Source organism: Anolis carolinensis, chromosome 3 (genome assembly GCF_035594765.1).
Source record: "Anolis carolinensis isolate JA03-04 chromosome 3, rAnoCar3.1.pri, whole genome shotgun sequence".
Classification (NCBI taxonomy): domain Eukaryota; kingdom Metazoa; phylum Chordata; class Lepidosauria; order Squamata; family Dactyloidae; genus Anolis; species Anolis carolinensis.
Genome location: NC_085843.1, coordinates 268,556,517 through 268,574,539, shown reverse-complemented (window position 1 = coordinate 268,574,539; position 18,023 = coordinate 268,556,517). Strand labels below are relative to the sequence as shown.

Below are 18,023 nucleotides of genomic sequence, written 5' to 3'. Positions count from 1 at the left end.
AACTAACCACACCAGAGAGGAATTACACCATTTGGGAAAAAGAACTACTGGCCATAAAGGCAGCCTTTGAAACTTGGAGACATTGGCTAGAAGGGGCCAAATTCCCCATTGAAGTCCACACTGATCATCGTAATCTAGAACATCTAAGAACTGCCCGCAAACTAAATCAGAGGCAGCAACGTTGGGCTTTATTCTTTGAACGTTTCAACTTCCAGATCCATTATGTGACCCCAGCTCAAACCAAGCAAGCAGACGCCCTGTCACGTAAACCGGAATACGCTGCAGGACGCAAGGAGACCTTTGAATCCCAACTGCTACAACCTGAGAACTTTGCCACGCTCACAGTGGGGAACACCAAATCCAGTCCCATTGGTTCAACTTCCCCTACTCCAGGACCCATCTGTGCTCAAGAAATCAGGGCTAGTCAGCAAGCAGATGCCTGGGCGCAGGACCAACTTCGCCAAGGTCTGCATTTTCCCTTTTCGCTTAAAGATGGGCTGCTCTGCTATAGAAATCATGTTTATATCCCACCCGGACCGGGCAGGGAAAAAGCGCTTCGTCTGTGTCATGACTGCAAACCAGCAGGACACTTCGGACTATTTAAAACCATGCATTTGATCCTAAGAGATTTTTGGTGGCCCAAGATCCGCAAGGATGTGGAAAAATATGTCAACACCTGCCCAGTATGCCAGCGCTCCAAGATACGAAGGGAGAAGCCCTCAGGGCTTTTACACCCCCTTCCTACCCCATCTCGCCCATGGGAAATAATTTCCGCGGATTTCATCACTGACCTACCACCTTCCTGTGGATTCACCACGATCTTAGTGGTGGTGGACCTATTCACCAAGTTAGCCCATTTCATTCCCTGCGAAGGCCTCCCCACGGCCAAAGAAACTGCGGATCTATTTCTTCAGCATGTTTTCAGACTACATGGATTGCCCAAGAGTTTAGTCACAGACCGTGGATCTCAATTCACCTCTCGTTTTTGGAAGGCACTACAAAAACTACTGGGCATAGACTCTCGCTTATCTTCAGCTCATCATCCCCAAACAGATGGGCAAACGGAGCGCACCAATGCCACTTTGGAGCAGTATCTTCGCTGTTATGTAAACTACCAACAGGACAATTGGGCTTCTCTGTTACCACTGTCTGAGTTTGCCTACAATAATGGAGTTCAAGCTTCTACAAAAGAAACGCCGTTCTTTGCAAACTACGGCTTTCATCCACGTTTCTTTCCCCCTGTCATTGAAACTTCAGAAGTTCCCGCAGCAGAGGATTGGCTGCAGGAACTCACAGCGGTGCAACAACTTTTGCTCCAGCAACTGGACCAAGCCAAGGAGGACTATAAACGCCACGCTGACAAACACCGCCAGCCGGGCCCCGAAATCAAGGTAGGAGATCGGGTTTTTCTGTCCACTCGCTTTCTGCCCTCCCACCGCCCATGCCGGAAGTTAGATGCCCGCTTCATTGGCCCCTATCCAGTGGTGGCGCAATTAAACCCCGTGACTTTCAAACTCCAACTTCCGCGTTCAATGCGCATTCACCCAGTGTTTCACCGTTCCCTGCTCCTTCCGGCGGATGGTGTGCGTCCTGATACAGACCAACCGGCCCCCCCTCCTGTTTTGATGAATGGGGAGGAGGAGTTCGAGGTTGAGGACATTTTGGATTCTCGCTTTCACCGCCGCCGCCTACAATATCTCATTGACTGGGTGGGTTTTGGCCCTGAGGAACGCTCTTGGGAAGACGCCTCCACAGTCCATGCTCCTGATCTAACCCGTCGCTTCCATCTGACCTATCCCACCAAACCGCGACCTCGCGCCTCGGGGAGAGGACCCCAGTTTGGGAGGGGCCCTGAGGAGGGGGATAGTGTGATGAACCATGGGCCTTGTAGTCCTGCTCAGGACATTGTAATTCCTGATGAAGATGAAAACTTGGGTTTTTTACCTTCCCAGTCTGAACTGGATTCCTCTCAGCCAGACCCTTCCCAGGCAGATCTGGAAACCTTGCACCTGCAAGAAAGTTGTGCCCCAGAAGTATGTCAAACAACCCCAGAGCCTACTTCTCCCGTGTTCTTGCGCCGGGAGTTTTGTAAACAACAGAGAAGTTTGGATTCAGCTTCGCGCAGGAGTGCGAGGATAGCAGCTAAGAATGTTGCCAATTAACATTGGTTCTCGTGAGAATCTTTAAGGAGTTTAACATCTGGTCTCAGAGTTTAGCTTTCGTTTCTGATTCCCAGAGAACCGCTTTGGTGAGAAAGTTGGACTCTATATAGGTGTTTTGCCCGCGTAGCAACTTCGCGGAGTCAATTCGTCAGCCTACGGAGCGAGTTGTGTCTGGACAGCGCGCTCCGATTCAAGCCTCGCTCTTGCTCAAGCCTTGCCTTGCTATCCAGCCTTCGCCTTGCTTCCCAGCCTTGTTTACCTGCGGACCTTGCCTTGTTTCCCAGGACCAATCCTTGCCTTGTTTCACGGATTTTACCAAGTTATTCCACGGACCTTGTTCTTGTTCTTAGTTACCTTGTTCCACGTTCAAGCCTTGTTTCAAGTATCAAGTTATTTCCTAGCCACGTTCAAGTTTTATGGACTAAAGGACCTTGTCATCTCCCCTCACTTTGCTTGGCAAAGTGAGTGTTTCGGTTATTGGATTACAACTTTGGACCTTAATATTTCATATTGGACATTAATTCCTTGGACTAATTTTGACCTTTCCTGAAAGGTCTGCTTCTGGACTATCTTTTACATTTGCTTTTATTAACTTTATATATTCCTTCAATAAAGATATTAGATAGATTCTGGCCTCTGTGTATGGTTATTGGTGCCTCTGCCGCCTGGGTCGTGACAGCATACAAAATAGGTATTAAAAACATGAGTTGAATTCACGGATCTGGCCCAAGTGCAAAATATGTCGAGGTCATCAGGGAGGGGATAACTGCAATATCTGCATCAACAAGGAAAGCTTCCAACAAAATTTTACTAGGAAGAGTTCCTCTCCTGTGGAAAATTGAGAGCTCTAGAGCTTATTTTAAAAGGCACAACTGAGGTGTACAAAATTGTTCAAGATGTGGGGTTAAGTAGATAGGGAACCCTCCCCCCCTACTCTCAGAATATTAAACCCCATGATCATCATCTGAAGATGAATGAGGGAAATCCAGGTGAGAAGAAGAGAAGAACTTTGCACAGCAGAATTGAACAACAGACTTTGCAGTCGTAAGTTGTAGTAATGATCACCAACTGGGATGGCTTAAAGGAAGGATCAGACACACTGATGAATTACAAAGATATCAGTGGCTGCATTTAATTTTGATAGCCATACAACACATCCCATATGAGACAGCTCTGAGCATGAACATGAGCAGTGTGCTGCTGTAATTATGTCCTGCTTGTAGGTTTCCAGTGCAAATGTTGAGAATGCTGATCTATACCATCATTTGGTCTGTGGCGCAGATGGGAGAGCAAGCCATTGCAATTAGCTGCAATGAATCACTGACCAGGAGGTCATAAGTTCGAGGCCCGCTCGGAGCTATGTTGTTGTCTTTGTCCTGTGTTAAAAAGGCATTGAATGTTTGCCTAATATATGTAATGTGATCCGCCCTGAGTCCCCTTCGGGGTGAGAAGGGCGGAATATAAATGATGTAAATAAATAAATAAATAAATAATGTTTTTTTGGAAGTGTCATATTCTGACGAACACTAAGTCTACTAATGGAGGGTATGTTGTTTAATCTGATCTATTGTTTTCTCTGCAGGCCAGAGGTGACTGATAGACCTTCTATTGTAAGAATGACAAAACCACTGCTGATTTTACTGCCACTTCTCCTGCATGGCTCTGAATTGAACAGAAGTTCTGTCGGTGCCAAATTAATGGTTAACACTTCACAGGAGCTGGCAATGGGGAGTAGCGGTAAAAATAAAGGTTTGTCTCCTTCCAATATGGGAGAGCTATCAGCCACCTTCTATAGACCAGGGCTCCTTAAACTTTTCCACACAGAATTTCTTTTGATCCAAGGAATTTTTCTGTGACCCCAAGTATATAGGCATACAAAATAGGTATAAAAATAAAACATTAGCTAATAACAATTAACAAATGAGCTAAGGGGACCAATTCGTGGTTGGGACTCACAGTTTTAAAAGCAGTGCTGTATATTATGGATTGATGATGATAAATAGAAGCTCTTACATATGCCCACGATCCAAAGTCATAGAACATAGACCCATAGAACAATAACATGCCACTCAGGTTTGCAGAACAAAAATACAGGAACTTTGCTGATTCCATGAGATCAAAAACAGTAGTATTTACAATGATCCTTCTGATCACTGACAGAAGTCTACAGTCATAAATAGTCCTTTTTCAGTCTACAAATCTGATTCAGAGAAGAATACAGGCCTGGTTCTTCTCCTTCTTTTCGCAGCAGCAAACAGACCTCAAATAGCAAGGCCTCTCTGAGTACACTGCTCTCCTCACCAGCAGTACTCAGTTAGCAACTGAAAACTTGTCTAGACTGGTTCTGCAGCAGCAGAACAGAGACAGTATCAAATCAATCCCCAGGTCTTTGCAGGCTCAGCCAATCGGCTTCATGCACTTCATTTTCCAGTTAACACACACAGCACAGTGCCTTTTGCAAACCATGACACTGTAGACTAACTGGGGGCCTATTTGGGTTGCTTATGAGTACAGTAGAGTCTCACTTATCCATCATTCGCTTATCCAACATTCTGGATTATCCAACGCATTTCTGTAGTCAATGTTTTCAATACATCGTGATATTTTGGTGCTAAATTTCTAAATACTGTACAGTAATTACTACGTAGCATTACTGCATATTGAACTACTTTTTCTGTCAAATTTGTTGTATAACGTGATGTTTTGGTGCTTAATTTGTAAAATCATAACCTAATTTGATGTTTAAATAGGCTTCTTCTTAATCTCTCCTTATTATCCAACATATTCGCTTATCCAACGTTCCGCCGGCCCGTTTATGTTGGATAAGTGAGACTACTGTACTTCCAAATCCTATACGGATTAATAGAATAATGTTTATATACAGTCAGGTTCACATGTGGCTCCACTACATATGTGTACATATGACAAAGGTGAGCAAGGGAAATTCCATTATCTATTTCCCATATGACATTTTCAGATAAACAAGAGTTCTGAAGAAAAAGGGCAGTCTACCTTTGTTTGTAAATGATTTACATATGCACTGCAGCGGCAATATCTATTTAATTTGTAGTTTATAATCCTACAATCTGCCATGTAATAACGCTGTGCCAAGTTAAAAATCCTTTTAAATAAATATCCCCCTCTCCAAAACAAACCTTGACTTTGCTTTTATATACAAGGGGCGCTATTTTACTATGGCATTGGGACTTGAGCATCCATGGATTTTGGTATCTGAAGTGTCTGTGAACCAAACCTCAGTAGATATCGATGTCCCATATATGACTAGTCCCTTGTGCAAACAGCACAGTGCCTACAACTCAGAAATGCATTCAGATATATTCATTTTTTCATTATAATAAACCAATAAGTGCTCTTCATGTTTTACTATCCAATTTGTACTGTATTCCCCTCCTCCTGATTTCTTACCTGGGCCTTGATAAACACGATTGGATAATAGGTTTTGCATGTTGGTATGTTGTGGGACAGCGGGACTGAGGTGAGAAGCTACATGGATCTGCCTGGGGTCACCAGGGGTCAGCATCTCAGCTGAAGGTAACAAGTCTCTAAGAAGGAAAACAGGGATCCAGTTAAAGCATGGCAAACATGAACTTGTCATGTAAAAGTGCCATGAAATCCAAAACATTTCTGGCCCCAATTATTTTGGGATGAGGGAAAATCAACCTATACTTTGCTGGTAGGTGTTCTTTTTTCATTTTGAATGGAAAATTTAGCTATCAGCCTGTCCTCATTGTACCCCACAATAATATGCTGATTTAGTCAACAGATGGCAGACATTATTATCCCATGGGTTCTGTCTTGTCCTTGTTCTCATTGTACAGTTCTTGTTCATTTCATTTGTTTAATCCTCTATAATAGTTGGGTCTGAGACCCTGTTATATATTGACACATATGTCAAGCTCAAGGCCCGTGGTCCAAATCCTGCCCACTGTGTTATTTTATGTAGCCCTCCAGATGCTGAACTACAACTCCTGTATTCCTCAACATCATGACTACAGTTGAGAGGAGTTGTGATACAATAACATCTGGAGGGCTGCAGTTTGTTCTATTTAGCAGGATAGATACAAGATACAATTTATATACAAGGCTTGTGGCTATCTGAATTTAAAAATGTCCTTTAACCTTTTCCCAACCTCAGAGCCACAATGGGTTGTAATTCCCATTATCCCCAGTTTGCATGAGGGATAATCAAAAGTGATGGGAGTTGTCATTCAATAACAGCTGGGGACCCAAAGTGGGTATAAAACTAAAGAGTCTTAACCACTATGTTAAAAAAAATACAGTTGGCCCTCTATACCCATGAATTCTCTGTCCATGCATTCATTGGCCCTTTGAAGGCAACCTTAATGCTCACATGGCCCTCGAAAATGAGTTTGATGCACACACACACACACAAAAACCCAAGAGAAGAACAGCACACCACATCAGTCTTTGTAAGCCATATCCCTCTGATCGAACACTTGCAAACATTAAGGAACAACCAGCAACAATTGCTAGCAATGGCCTATAGACTGACAATTCTCCTTTACTCTGATTTAAAATGTCAACGTTTTGTCATCGTTTAGCAATATGAGCTCTGTCATTTATGCTATGCTAAAAATGCTGTAACTGCAATATTGTGTGTCCGGGGCCAACAACCAGAAGCTATAGTTACATATAGTACCGGTGGTATCCCAGCCTGCACCTGAGCTGTAAGATGAGCCTGAGGTTGGTCCTATTCAGCTTGTGATTGTGCCTACCCTGGACCTATCAGATGAATCTGGGTTGGGGCCTAGGATTCCTATGGAGCCAGAGTTGGCGGAAGCTGCTGATCCTGGCCAGCCAGAGTTTGTTTCTGAGGATTCTGGGAACAAGCAGGCAGCTTGAACCGCATTCCTTGGGAGAGTCAAGGTTGAACCTCCCCTTGCCAGATGGGCATTTCAGTTGTGATGAGCCTAACGAGGTTGATAGAAAGAAAGCTATATGTCAACAGAGACAAGAAAAGGAGGTTTGGAGACGAAGCAAAAGACTTAATGAGAAAGAGTTTTGAACAAACTTCCCACAGAAGCGGCCTTGATTTTGGTTTTAAGAGGAACTGCCTCTGAAAGGGATTTGCAGAGGTGGTAACTTTGCTCATCGAGCGTGGTTCCTGTTCATGGACTCATACAATCCTGTTCCTTGTTCCTATGGGAATTGCAATAGGGCTGATATTTCAGTCCTGTTCAACAAGGTAATGCATTTAATGGTGTTTAGTAGTCACCAAAGTTTCAGGTAACTGCAGTCCATCTAGGAATGTATTTCCTTTGGATACAGAGGTCTTACTATATCTGGATAAACCCTGGTTTTTTTATTTAAAAAATTAAAATACCTTTCCATGAACCGAGGTTCAAACTGTGAGGGAATCGCCTGGATTCTCTGCTGGCCTCCTCCCATCAGTTGTGGGTTTACTGCCATCATCTGGTTTCTCATGATCATTTCTTGCCGCTGTCGCAATTCTAACACAAAACATATAATATATTATTATATGTACAGGATTAAATGTACAGGATGTTCAATCAAGTGAAACGGGATGGTAGCCATTGTACCCAATACCTCCCAGTCCAATACCTCCCAGTCCAAATTTCTTCCACTACGGGCCATTCTTCCAGCTTACCTCCTGCTGCCATGCCGCTGGCCAATCGGTATAAATGCTTATCTTCTAAGGTTCCCTGTTCTCCAAGGATTGACATCTTTCTCATATGATCCCGAGGAGTCATGCTATGGAGGGAAACAGCTGATGTTGCAACCACTTATTGATCCAATTGATACCAGCTAGGGAGTAAAATACATTGAAGCTGGGTGTTAAAAAATGTAGGGAGCCATCGTGACATATTTGTTTAAGAGTTGGACAACTCTGGAGTCCAGGGTTCTAATTCCCACTCAGCCATGGAAACCCATTGGGTGGCCTTGGGCAAGTCACACACTCTAAGCCTCAGAAAACCATGTGATGGAGCCATTTTAGGTTGCCATAAGATGGAAACTACTTGAAGCCATACAACAATAACAACAAATAATGTATCATGGAATAAATACAATAGAAGCACCAATGAAGAAATGAGAAGAAGGAACAGCAAATATATGGTACTTTTTGGATTGGATTGTGGAGGGATCTCAACTTCTTGGTCTTTGTCCGTAGTCTCCATCTGGCTAGGAAGCAGAGTGGCTTACATTGAAATACCTCCAGACCATCTTAACTGTCAATAAAAATAACATCTGTGACAAAATGTAAGCCTGGGACTCTAAAACTTTAACTTTTCCTATATGATGAAGCCTGTGATGCTTCAAAAGTTTGCATGATGCATTTTGTGAAAAATAGCTTAGGAAAAATAGTAAGCAAAGGGAGAAGCTGGTACAAATTAGTCAGTCCTGAAATCCTGGAAGGCAGCCTGGGACCTGACTGTATTACCCATAATAGGGTCATTATTTATTTATTGGTTTTGACATTGTAAAATTAGTGAATTTCAAACAAAATGATAATCACCAAATTCTGTATTAAAATATCTTTAACCTGTCCACACTTGCTACAAGAGAGAGACTGGGATCTAAGTTGGGATTTCAAAGTAGACCTACTAGCAAGTGGGAGAAAGGACACGAAAAGGTCAGGTACGCAGCAATGGAAGAAGCCATGGGTAAAACACAAAACACAATTTAATGTCAGTGGTGGGGGTTGGAAACATAGATCCAGGACCAATTAGTCTATTGTATTTTCAGCTGTCCAGAGAAAGGAGGAGGATTGAAGCAATTGCACCTCCACAGCCTAGGAGAGAAGCTTGCACAATCCTTTGCTGTTGCTTCGGGGCGTAGTGGTTGTGTGTTGTTATCGACCTATGCCAACACTAAGGCAACCCTGTCATAGGGTTTTCTTGGCAACATTTGTTCAGAATTGGTCTGCCATTGCTTCTTCTAAGCCTTAGAAAGTATGACTTGCCCAAGATCAAGAAGGGGTTTCATGGCCAGGTGGGTATTTGAACTTTTTCTCTCTATTTAGGGCTTCTGAGAGCAGAGAAGCTCCTGAAAATTTAGGGTGGACCAGATTTGTGTTCTGTTCAATGGCAACTGTTGGGCCCAATCCCCAAAACAGATTCAAGACGTTGAATAGTTCCAATGAGGTTCATAACAAAATCCAGAGGCAATTCTGCACTCCAATGCCGACCACTGGTTCTGCTCGTGGGCTTTCTACAAGCCACTGGTTGACCACTAGATAGGCCTTTCATCTGATGAAATAGGGCTGAAAGCAGGGTCCTTTTGCCTAGAGATGCTACATACTGCATGCGGGACCACCTGCATGCCAATGGGATGCTCTCCACCGAGTGATAGCTCCACCTTATCCAGATTATGAACTAGTTAAGACCCCCTGAAGCCGGGTGTGTATAAAAGCATACGCACCAGCTGTCCAGGACTGCATTCATGTATGACTCTTCCCCTGATCCTATTCTGCAAATCCAGGCTGTACAGCACATTATAGGGATGAAGGCAAGTTAATCTCTACTTTTAGAGTTTTACCCTCAACAAACCCTTCTTGGCAGCAGGCAGAACCACTCACCCAGTGCTAATTCTGTCTCAGTTTATTAGGTAAAGGGTGGAAGGCCAGAATCTTCATGGACTAAATGCACTTGCATGCACTTAATCATGTTATGAGACCCCAAGTGTGTGTATGTGCTTGCTGTCCATGCTCCCCTTTGCAATACATTACTGTTAGAGAACAAAAAGTTTTTAAAACGATCTTTATCATTCAACAATGTAATACCGTATTTAACTATTGAAAGGCACATATTGGTTTCCCTTCTAGTCACATTTGTTCACTCATATATGACATCCTGCTGTTTAGAACCTTTAGAAAAAGGGACCACAGGTGCCTTTATAGACCTAAATCCAATGTTCTGCTGGTGGACTTTTCAGTACTTTCTCCCTTTCTTCTTCCCACATCAGCCCTCCATTTCTTTGGAAAGTGTTCCCAGCATCAGTTGCTGCCCATCAAACAATTGATTCAGTCCTTGGTGGCATCAGATCTGAAGCAACAAAGCTGGGCTAAATTTAACTGTTAGTCCAGTTGGGATCATTTTTGTTGTTGACTCTAATTTATGATGACCTTACAGGGGCTTCTTGGCAAAACATATTCAAAGATGGCTAGCTATTTACTTCCTTTAAGGCTGAGAAAATGTAGTCCATCCCAATCTTCTGCAGCCTTTAATAGGCCACGGGGATGTACTTGAGTACTAGTCAGGTTGGTAGCAAAGGATAAGAAGGAGTGGAAATAGATCAGAAGTAGGCTGCCCAAGCACGATGTTCTGCCAATCGTATGTCGAATCCTTGCTCTGCTCTGCTTCAGATAGGCTACTAAAAATCCACTTGGATATCTATCTTTTCTCTCATTGCCATATGAAAAGAGAGAGTGCACGCACCCGAGAGAGAGAGAGAAATAGGATTTATTCTAAAGTTCAAAATTACAGTGTTCCCTCACTACTTCGCGGTTTACTTTTCATGGATTCGCTGTTTCGCGGTTTTTCAATAAACTCTAAAAGACTATTATAAATCATAAAAAATACAATTTACAGCCTAAGAAAGGGAGGAAAGAGAAGCCAAAGGGAGAGAAAAGGAGGAAAGGCGATTTATCAACACACAATTGGTTGATAAGGACTTAAAATAGTGTATAACTACTAAAATGATGTATAAATATTAAAATAAATATAGCATCCCTACTTCGTGGATTTTCACTTATTGCAGGTGGTCCTGGAACCTAACCCCCGCGATAAGAATGAGGGAACACTCTGCACCATAAATTAAGTGGAAGTGATGTTCCGGGATCCTGACATGGTGCGTTAACTGTACAGTATTTATTCTTCTTAAAAGTAACTTTCCAGAATTTGCCCTCAGGTTTGAGGAAGCGCACAACAATTTTAGAGGGGAAAAAAGAACTGCAAGGGACTTCGAAGCAACATGGACTGAGCCTCATATGGAGCCACAAGGTTACTGAAAGTTGATGAGGCTGGAAAGAATGGCAGGGCCCTTGCACACAGGTGTATAAAATCCAGATTGAACCAGATTATATGGCAGTGTGGACTCAATCCAGTTCAAACAGATATTGTGGATTATAGGCTTTCATATTCTGGGTTATATGGCTGTGTGGAAGGGTCCAGATTGAGCATAAAATATCTGGCAGAAAAATAGCTAGCTGTTTAGCAGTCTGAATACAACAACATCACACTTATCAGACTTAGCTGGCTGGGTGTCTTATCATTTTGGAAGTGTTACTGGATCACTCGGAAACAACGCAGTAGCTTCTATATGTTCAGAAAACTAATGTATATAAAGGCAAAAGTTGTCATTGTTAAAAGTTATCAATTCAACATTGACTTACGGTGACCCCATGAATGAAATATCCCCAAGTCTCCCCCTTAACAGATCTTGCAAACTGCAGCTTCCTTGACTGAATCGATCCACCTGTAATGGGGTCTCTTTCTTTTAAAACTGTCTTCTACATTGCCAAGCATCATTGTCTAAGGCCCAGGGGCTGGATCCCTCCAAGGTCATTTACCTGGCCCCTGCTCTCAGTTTTATAATATAATATTTTATATCATTTTAAATAATATAATATATTGTATATACATATAATATTGATAATAATATAATGTTATACAATATAATACTAATAATACCATATAATAATATTAATTATATGATATATATTATATATAATATTTCAGTATAGTGGTATAGTTCAATATAGTAATATATAATGCTAATATTGTGCTATGCTAATAATATAATATATTGTATGTGCATACAGCTGCTCTGAGTCCCCTTCAGGGTGAGAAGGGCGGGATATAAATGTAATAAATAAATGTAGTAAATGAATAAATAATTAATTTTAGACTTAGGCTCGGCCAAAGTCTGAAATGACTTGAAGGCACACAACAACAACAATCCTAATTAACTTGACTATCTCATTGGCCAGAAGCAGGCCCACACTTCCCATTGAAATCCTGATAGGTTTATTTTGGTTACAATTGTTTTCATTTTTAAATATTGTATTGTACTTTCATTGTTGTTGTTGTTTTGCACTACAAATAAGACATGTGCAGTGTGCATAGGAATTTGTTCGTTTTTTTGGGGGGGGGTTTCAAATTCGGCCCCTCCACAGTCTGAAAGATTGTGGACCGACCCTCTGCTTTAAAAGTTTGAGGACCCCTGGTCTATTCTAATGAGCAATGTCTTCTCATTATAGGAAAGGTAAATATGAGTTTGTAAATTAAAAACTAGACATTATTTTAACAAATGGCCCATCAACTTTTAGAACTTAATGGAATGTTAATGGCAATTGACCCTATAGCGATGAGATCTGAAATAATACTACAGTAACTCATCCTATTACCTTAAGATGGAAATTCCCAGTTCATGCCCAGAGTGAAAGGCAGGAACCTCTTTTGTTTACTGCCACCTTTTGTCTAGATGTGTGCATATGTGTGTGGGAGGGAAATACTGCTCCTCACTCATAGCTAAGCTAAAATCCTGGATTTATTCTTTCCAGAGGCAGCTGTCACTTCTTCCCCAGAGAGGAATGTTTGTAATGGGGTCCAAAGGAACCAGAGCAGGGCAGACGGTGCTTTATCTATTAAGATCACAGTCTGCAGGGGCAAAGGGTCCAGAAAATAAAGGATTTCAACAGTACTGCTTCTGGCAAAAGTCCTGTGTAGAAAATCTATTATAGGCATTCATCAGCATTTATGCCCTCCTATACCCAGTAGGGCTTTTTTTTTGCTTGCTCTTGTTCGCCTTTTTCTAAGCTAAAGCACAATAGGTGAGGATTCATGTATTGCCCTTTCACACTATATAACTGTAGTACAACGATTGAACTTCAGTTGCCATGGTTCCATCCTATGGGATTTGTATTTTAGAAAAGGGTATTTTAAGTTCTTAGCTGGAGAGCTCTAGTTGCACCAAAGTACCAACCCTAAGTTTCCAAATAGTATGCAGTCAATTCAATCTAAGCAACTAGGATCAGCCCAAAACATTTCATTGACTGAAAGGAGCAGCAAATTGTGCCTTCCACCGGCCCACCTAGTCAAGTTGTGCAGTATCTAAAGTCAGTTAATTTAACATATAGAACAGAAACCCCAATTACTGTCTCTCCCTGCACCTAGCAATAAAAATACACCTGACTTTAAATAAATAGCTATTTGCCACCCCTTTATGACACCTGAAGACTACTTACTGCTTGAGGTAGTTATGCCAATCTGTCTAAGGACAGAGAACAACTGTCAGCCACAGATGAACCCAAATTTCGGTCATACTACAATCATAATTTTTCAATCATCCTGTTGGTCAGTCTCAGCTAGAGTAAAGCCATTCAGACAAATGCTGAATGGTGAGTTAACACATAGGTAAATATCACAAATTCAGTGAGTTTATTCTAGTCAAGAATGCCAGTGTGATGTAGTAAGTTGATGATTATTGCAACTCTAAAAAGCAGGGTTTGATTTCCACTCAGTCATAGCAACCCATTGGATGGTCTTGGTGAGTCACAAACTCTCAGCCCCAGAAAGCTCCATGATAGGTTCATCTTATGGCCACTATAAGTCTGAAATTACCTGAAGGTACACAGCAATTCTGATCAGAACTAGCATGAGAATTTAGTGTTATGAACGTTAACTGTATTCTTAACAGGAACAAATGCATAGGAAATAGCTGAGGATATGCAAGTTGTAAATGGAAAAGACCACCAGAACATGAAAAATGATTATGACTCTGTCACCAAACCTGGCAACATCTGAACTTTCAGATCGAAATGTGTAAATAATATTCATTTATACAGCTCTTTTTTACCCCCAATAAAATTCTCACAATGATTTCTAGGAAAATTCAATGCAAAACAATGATAAGGCTTTCATGGTCAGAATCACTAGGTTGCTGCGAGTTTTCTGGGCTGTATGGCCATGTTTCAGAAGCATTCTCAGAGGTTGCCTGTCATAGATGTGAGCGAAACGTCAAGAGAGAATTTTTCTGGAATATGGCCTTACAGCCTGGAAAACTCACAGCAACCCACTAAAATCACTTATCTGTCTTTTGGATACTTATCATTTACATTTCCAGTAGAGGTATTTTTACTGGTCAATAGGGATCGTATATATAACCATTCATCAATTGTAAGAGATCTCAACACATAATTTGAGCATCAGGCTACAATTTCCATCTAAACCAATATTGTCCCACTAAAGTTGGTAGAACAAAATCATTTTAAGTTCAGTCCTCAAACCATCAGACTGGTGGGAAGTTTATCTATTATCTTGAACCACAATGAAAGCACCACCATATAGAGTCCCACGTGGCTAAAATTGCAAATATAAAATCAACAACCTAGGATTTCCTTGTTTGTTTGAATTAAACATTTGTGACTCGCCTTTCCAATTTGGTCAAGTTGGTTTTATGTTATTTCAAGCTCAACAAAAACAAATAAAACAAAGCTCTTTATCAATATTAAAAGTACATATTAAATATTGGTTCTTTGTAAATATTCAGCAATGATAAAAAGTCCCCCTATTTCAAGCTTCCCTATGTATAAAATATCTCCAAAAGCTACATTAAAAGCATTGGATTATCAATTATATTTTCATATTAAAAATTGATCCTTGCCAATACTTACCACAGTTGCCAAGACTTTAATTTGGACACCGGGGAAGATTGCTTGAATATCCCAGGTTTTGTGTTTCCACTGCAAATCTTTGCTTCAGGATGGTGCTGTCATTTGCTTGCCAGCGTTTAAGACACATCACGATTAGCCTGTCAAAAAATCTCTTAACTAATGGTGACTTTGCTTTAAATACAAACTCAACTTATCTCGATTAGCCTTCATCCCCGGACTTTAAGCCCTCCCCACTCTGACATCACAGGCCCGTCTCCTGCACCATCTCTTAGGCAGGCTGCAGAAAACGTAATTACTGTAGCTCACTGATCTCATAAACCTATTTCAACATTTAACCTGCTAAGCTGTTGTTAGCCCTTAAGGCATTTGGTGCATTCGTGGAAGCAAAAAGTGAATTGTTCCTGAAATCATGCGCCGGGATGCAGCAGAATGTCAAAATGGCTTTGGTTCTATGTTGACTAATACTGATTTTTTAGAAACTGTGTGCTTCTGTCACATGACTACTCCAGTGCCCCAGAATTACTGTTCCTGATGTTTTGGAAAGATGAAAATCCCCTTAAGCACACTGTGAGGCTAACAAAGGGATCAGATGGTTATAATTCTCAAGCTGACAGTTTACTCTTTAATTCTCACTGTCAGTTCGTTAAACACCTTTCAGGGGGAAAGAACCAAGGGGCTCTTCTCAAGTGATAGGTTTCATCAATTGGGGAACAAACAGACCAATATCCACCAATATCCAGTGGAATTTCAGGAAATAATCCATTGAAAAATTCTGATTTTAATAGTTGTCATTAAAAACAGAAGAAGCATGCTGCTGGATTGTGCCCAAACCCTATCTAGTTCAGCATTTTGTTCTCACAATGGTTGATTGGGTTTCCTAATATAACAGATAATACCAGTCCTCCTCTAGAAATCTGCCATGTACTCCTAGGTCGAAAGTATCTCTCCAAATCAAGGATAGAGCAAACAATGGCCACATATCTATTCACTGTTCAGATCACAGCCTGGACATGATCTGCCTGGACAAAAGCTTGTGCTTTTCCACAAGCATGCATTTCTCTCAGGGACTATAGGATCATAGAGTTGGAAGAGACCACAAGGGCCATCCAGTCCAACCCCTGCCCTGTAGAAGAAGCACAATCAAAGCACTGTGGGACCTAAGACCTGCTGCAGCTTGGATCAAGGCTTCTCCACACATTGCATCTCTTGAAGATCCTGTAGGAAAACAGAGAGAAGCTTATTACAGGAGAACATGAAAGCACAAAGACCTCATAGATATAAATGGGATGCCAAGTGGATCTCTTGCTGTGAAGGCAGTGAATCCCACTTTCAGATGTATAAATGTTCTTCCCCCCCTTAGGTTGAAACAGAGGCATCCAAATGCTGGATCCTCTTCCCATTGAAGGCTCTGCACTAGAAGAACTCCAATAGAACCTGGACCACCTGCAGGAAGAACCACGATAAAACTGACAACCTCATCAGACACAGTCTTCTCTGCATCTTCTCTCCATTTCTCTGTGCTGCCAAAACAGAGTCCCACGAAGTCCATCACATGACACAAGGCAACATCTGGCAGGACTCCGTGGGGCTCTGTTTCAGAAATGTAGAGAAACGGAGTCTAGAGTGCCTTTTGAGGAGTCAGGTAACAGAGGAAGCAGGGAAAGGACAGGGAAGGAGGGAAAATGACATGGGATGGGAGGCATCCCAGAAGGCAGGCAAGAAGTTAGGGAATGAAGGAGGATGGTTCCCTCCGCTTTTCCTCACTTTCTCCCTGCCCGTCTGATGAGGTCCTGAGAGTGGATTTGCTAACTCCTTTGTAGTTGATCCACCAGCCACTCTTGATCCAAATTCAGTACATTCATTGCAGTTACCATTGAACTTTTTCCTGTCATCCCCTCTCCTCCTTACTACAATGATACTACTATAGAACCGGATCCTGTGTCCCCCAGAACCAGTTTTGAGTGTGCCACAATGTTGAACAGGGACTTCCCATCCCCTTCCATTCTATTGGAATCCATTTCACCAGTGGTAATCTGGTGCTGGACATTGCCCAGGTTTTAGTTCAACCTGACACTGTATTTAGCATGGACCAAAGGCTCCAAGTTTCTGGCCAGATATAGCATAGAGGGGAAACAAAATCCAACACAGAATTCAGCAAATCTCTTTTCAGCACAAATTGTGCACTTTATTTTGCCAATTTGGAATCAAAATCTACCATTTATTTCTCTTGCATTTCTTTATTTTCTTTTTGCAACCAGCCGAAGAATTTATTATTACATAGCATTTGTTTTATGTGAGCCATAATGTGTGACAGTCCTACATACTCATATAAGAAAGATTGTTACATGCAATGTCAAAGAGGTGATGCATGTGTTTTCAAACTGAGTCATCGTTTTCAGCAATAAGGTGAAGGCTTGTCCAGTCTCCATAGAGGAAATTCGTATTATGCAATTATTAATCCCAAAGAGATTAGAAACAATTGCTAAATAGTGTCAGCATTTATATAAATCCCATTGCTTCAATGGGTCGATTCAAATTGGGAGGATTAATTGGATTCATCATTCATTCATTGGATTGGATTCATCATGCTATATTGTGGTTACTTTTGAACTTTTTTCTGTCATTCCCTCTCCTCCCTGGTACAGCAGTACTAATATAGAACTGGATCCAGTCCCCCCCCCCCCCCCCCCGCCCAGAACCAGTTTGGAGTGTGCCACTGTGTTGATCTGGGATTTCCCATCCCCTTCCATTCAAATGAAATACATTTCAAAAGTGGTAATCCAGTCCTGCACGTTGCTTGGGTTCCAGTTCAATCTGATGCTATATACTACAGAACATTATGCACAGTCGTGAAAGAACAAATGTACAAAGGGTTACTTTCAAATTGTTCTGCAGTAAGAACAGCTGTGGTCAATACTATAAAAGCATGCTTCCCTGTTTCAAGTCATGTTCAGTGGGGGCCCTTCCACACAGCTATATAACCCAGAATATCAAGGCTGAAGTCCCACAATATCTGCTTTGAACTGGGTTATTTGAGTCCACACTGCCATATAATCCAGTTCAATGTGGATCTTATACAGCTGTGTGGAAGGGGCCTGGGAGATCAGAAGAAACAAAAGTAATAGAGACAGCAGCAATGTAGCTCATTAACACACTATTTGTTCTATTATAAATATTTATAATAC

At 41.6% G+C, this 18,023-nt stretch overlaps 2 protein-coding genes across 4 annotated transcripts in view; one reads left to right on the top strand and one right to left on the bottom strand.

The window, feature by feature from the left end:
• The window catches only part of samd7 (sterile alpha motif domain containing 7), a 29,507-nt gene extending 13,566 nt beyond the window's left edge, over positions 1-15,941 (bottom strand). Inside the window, exons 1-4 of one of the 2 annotated variants that reach the window (XM_062976757.1) lie at positions 14,839-15,941; positions 7,813-7,916; positions 7,528-7,654; positions 5,589-5,725 (exon numbers count right to left, since the gene is read on the bottom strand). In XM_062976757.1, the coding sequence (XP_062832827.1) occupies positions 5,589-5,725; positions 7,528-7,654; positions 7,813-7,915 (367 nt within the window). In that variant the 5' untranslated portion in view covers position 7,916; positions 14,839-15,941. Of the gene's footprint in view, positions 1-5,588; positions 5,726-7,527; positions 7,655-7,812; positions 7,971-14,838 lie in introns of both variants that reach the window. The other variant, XM_003218155.4, reaches the window with a different exon arrangement.
• Positions 1-18,023, top strand: part of LOC134297893 (uncharacterized) — a 42,605-nt gene that overhangs the window by 13,222 nt on the left and 11,360 nt on the right. Inside the window, exon 1 of one of the 2 annotated variants that reach the window (XM_062976756.1) lies at positions 10,468-11,012. The exons of the other annotated variant lie outside the window; for it this stretch is intronic. The gene's annotated coding sequence lies outside the window, so the exon portion shown is untranslated. Of the gene's footprint in view, positions 1-10,467; positions 11,013-18,023 lie in introns of those variants that run through there. 2 annotated transcript variants of the gene reach the window in all.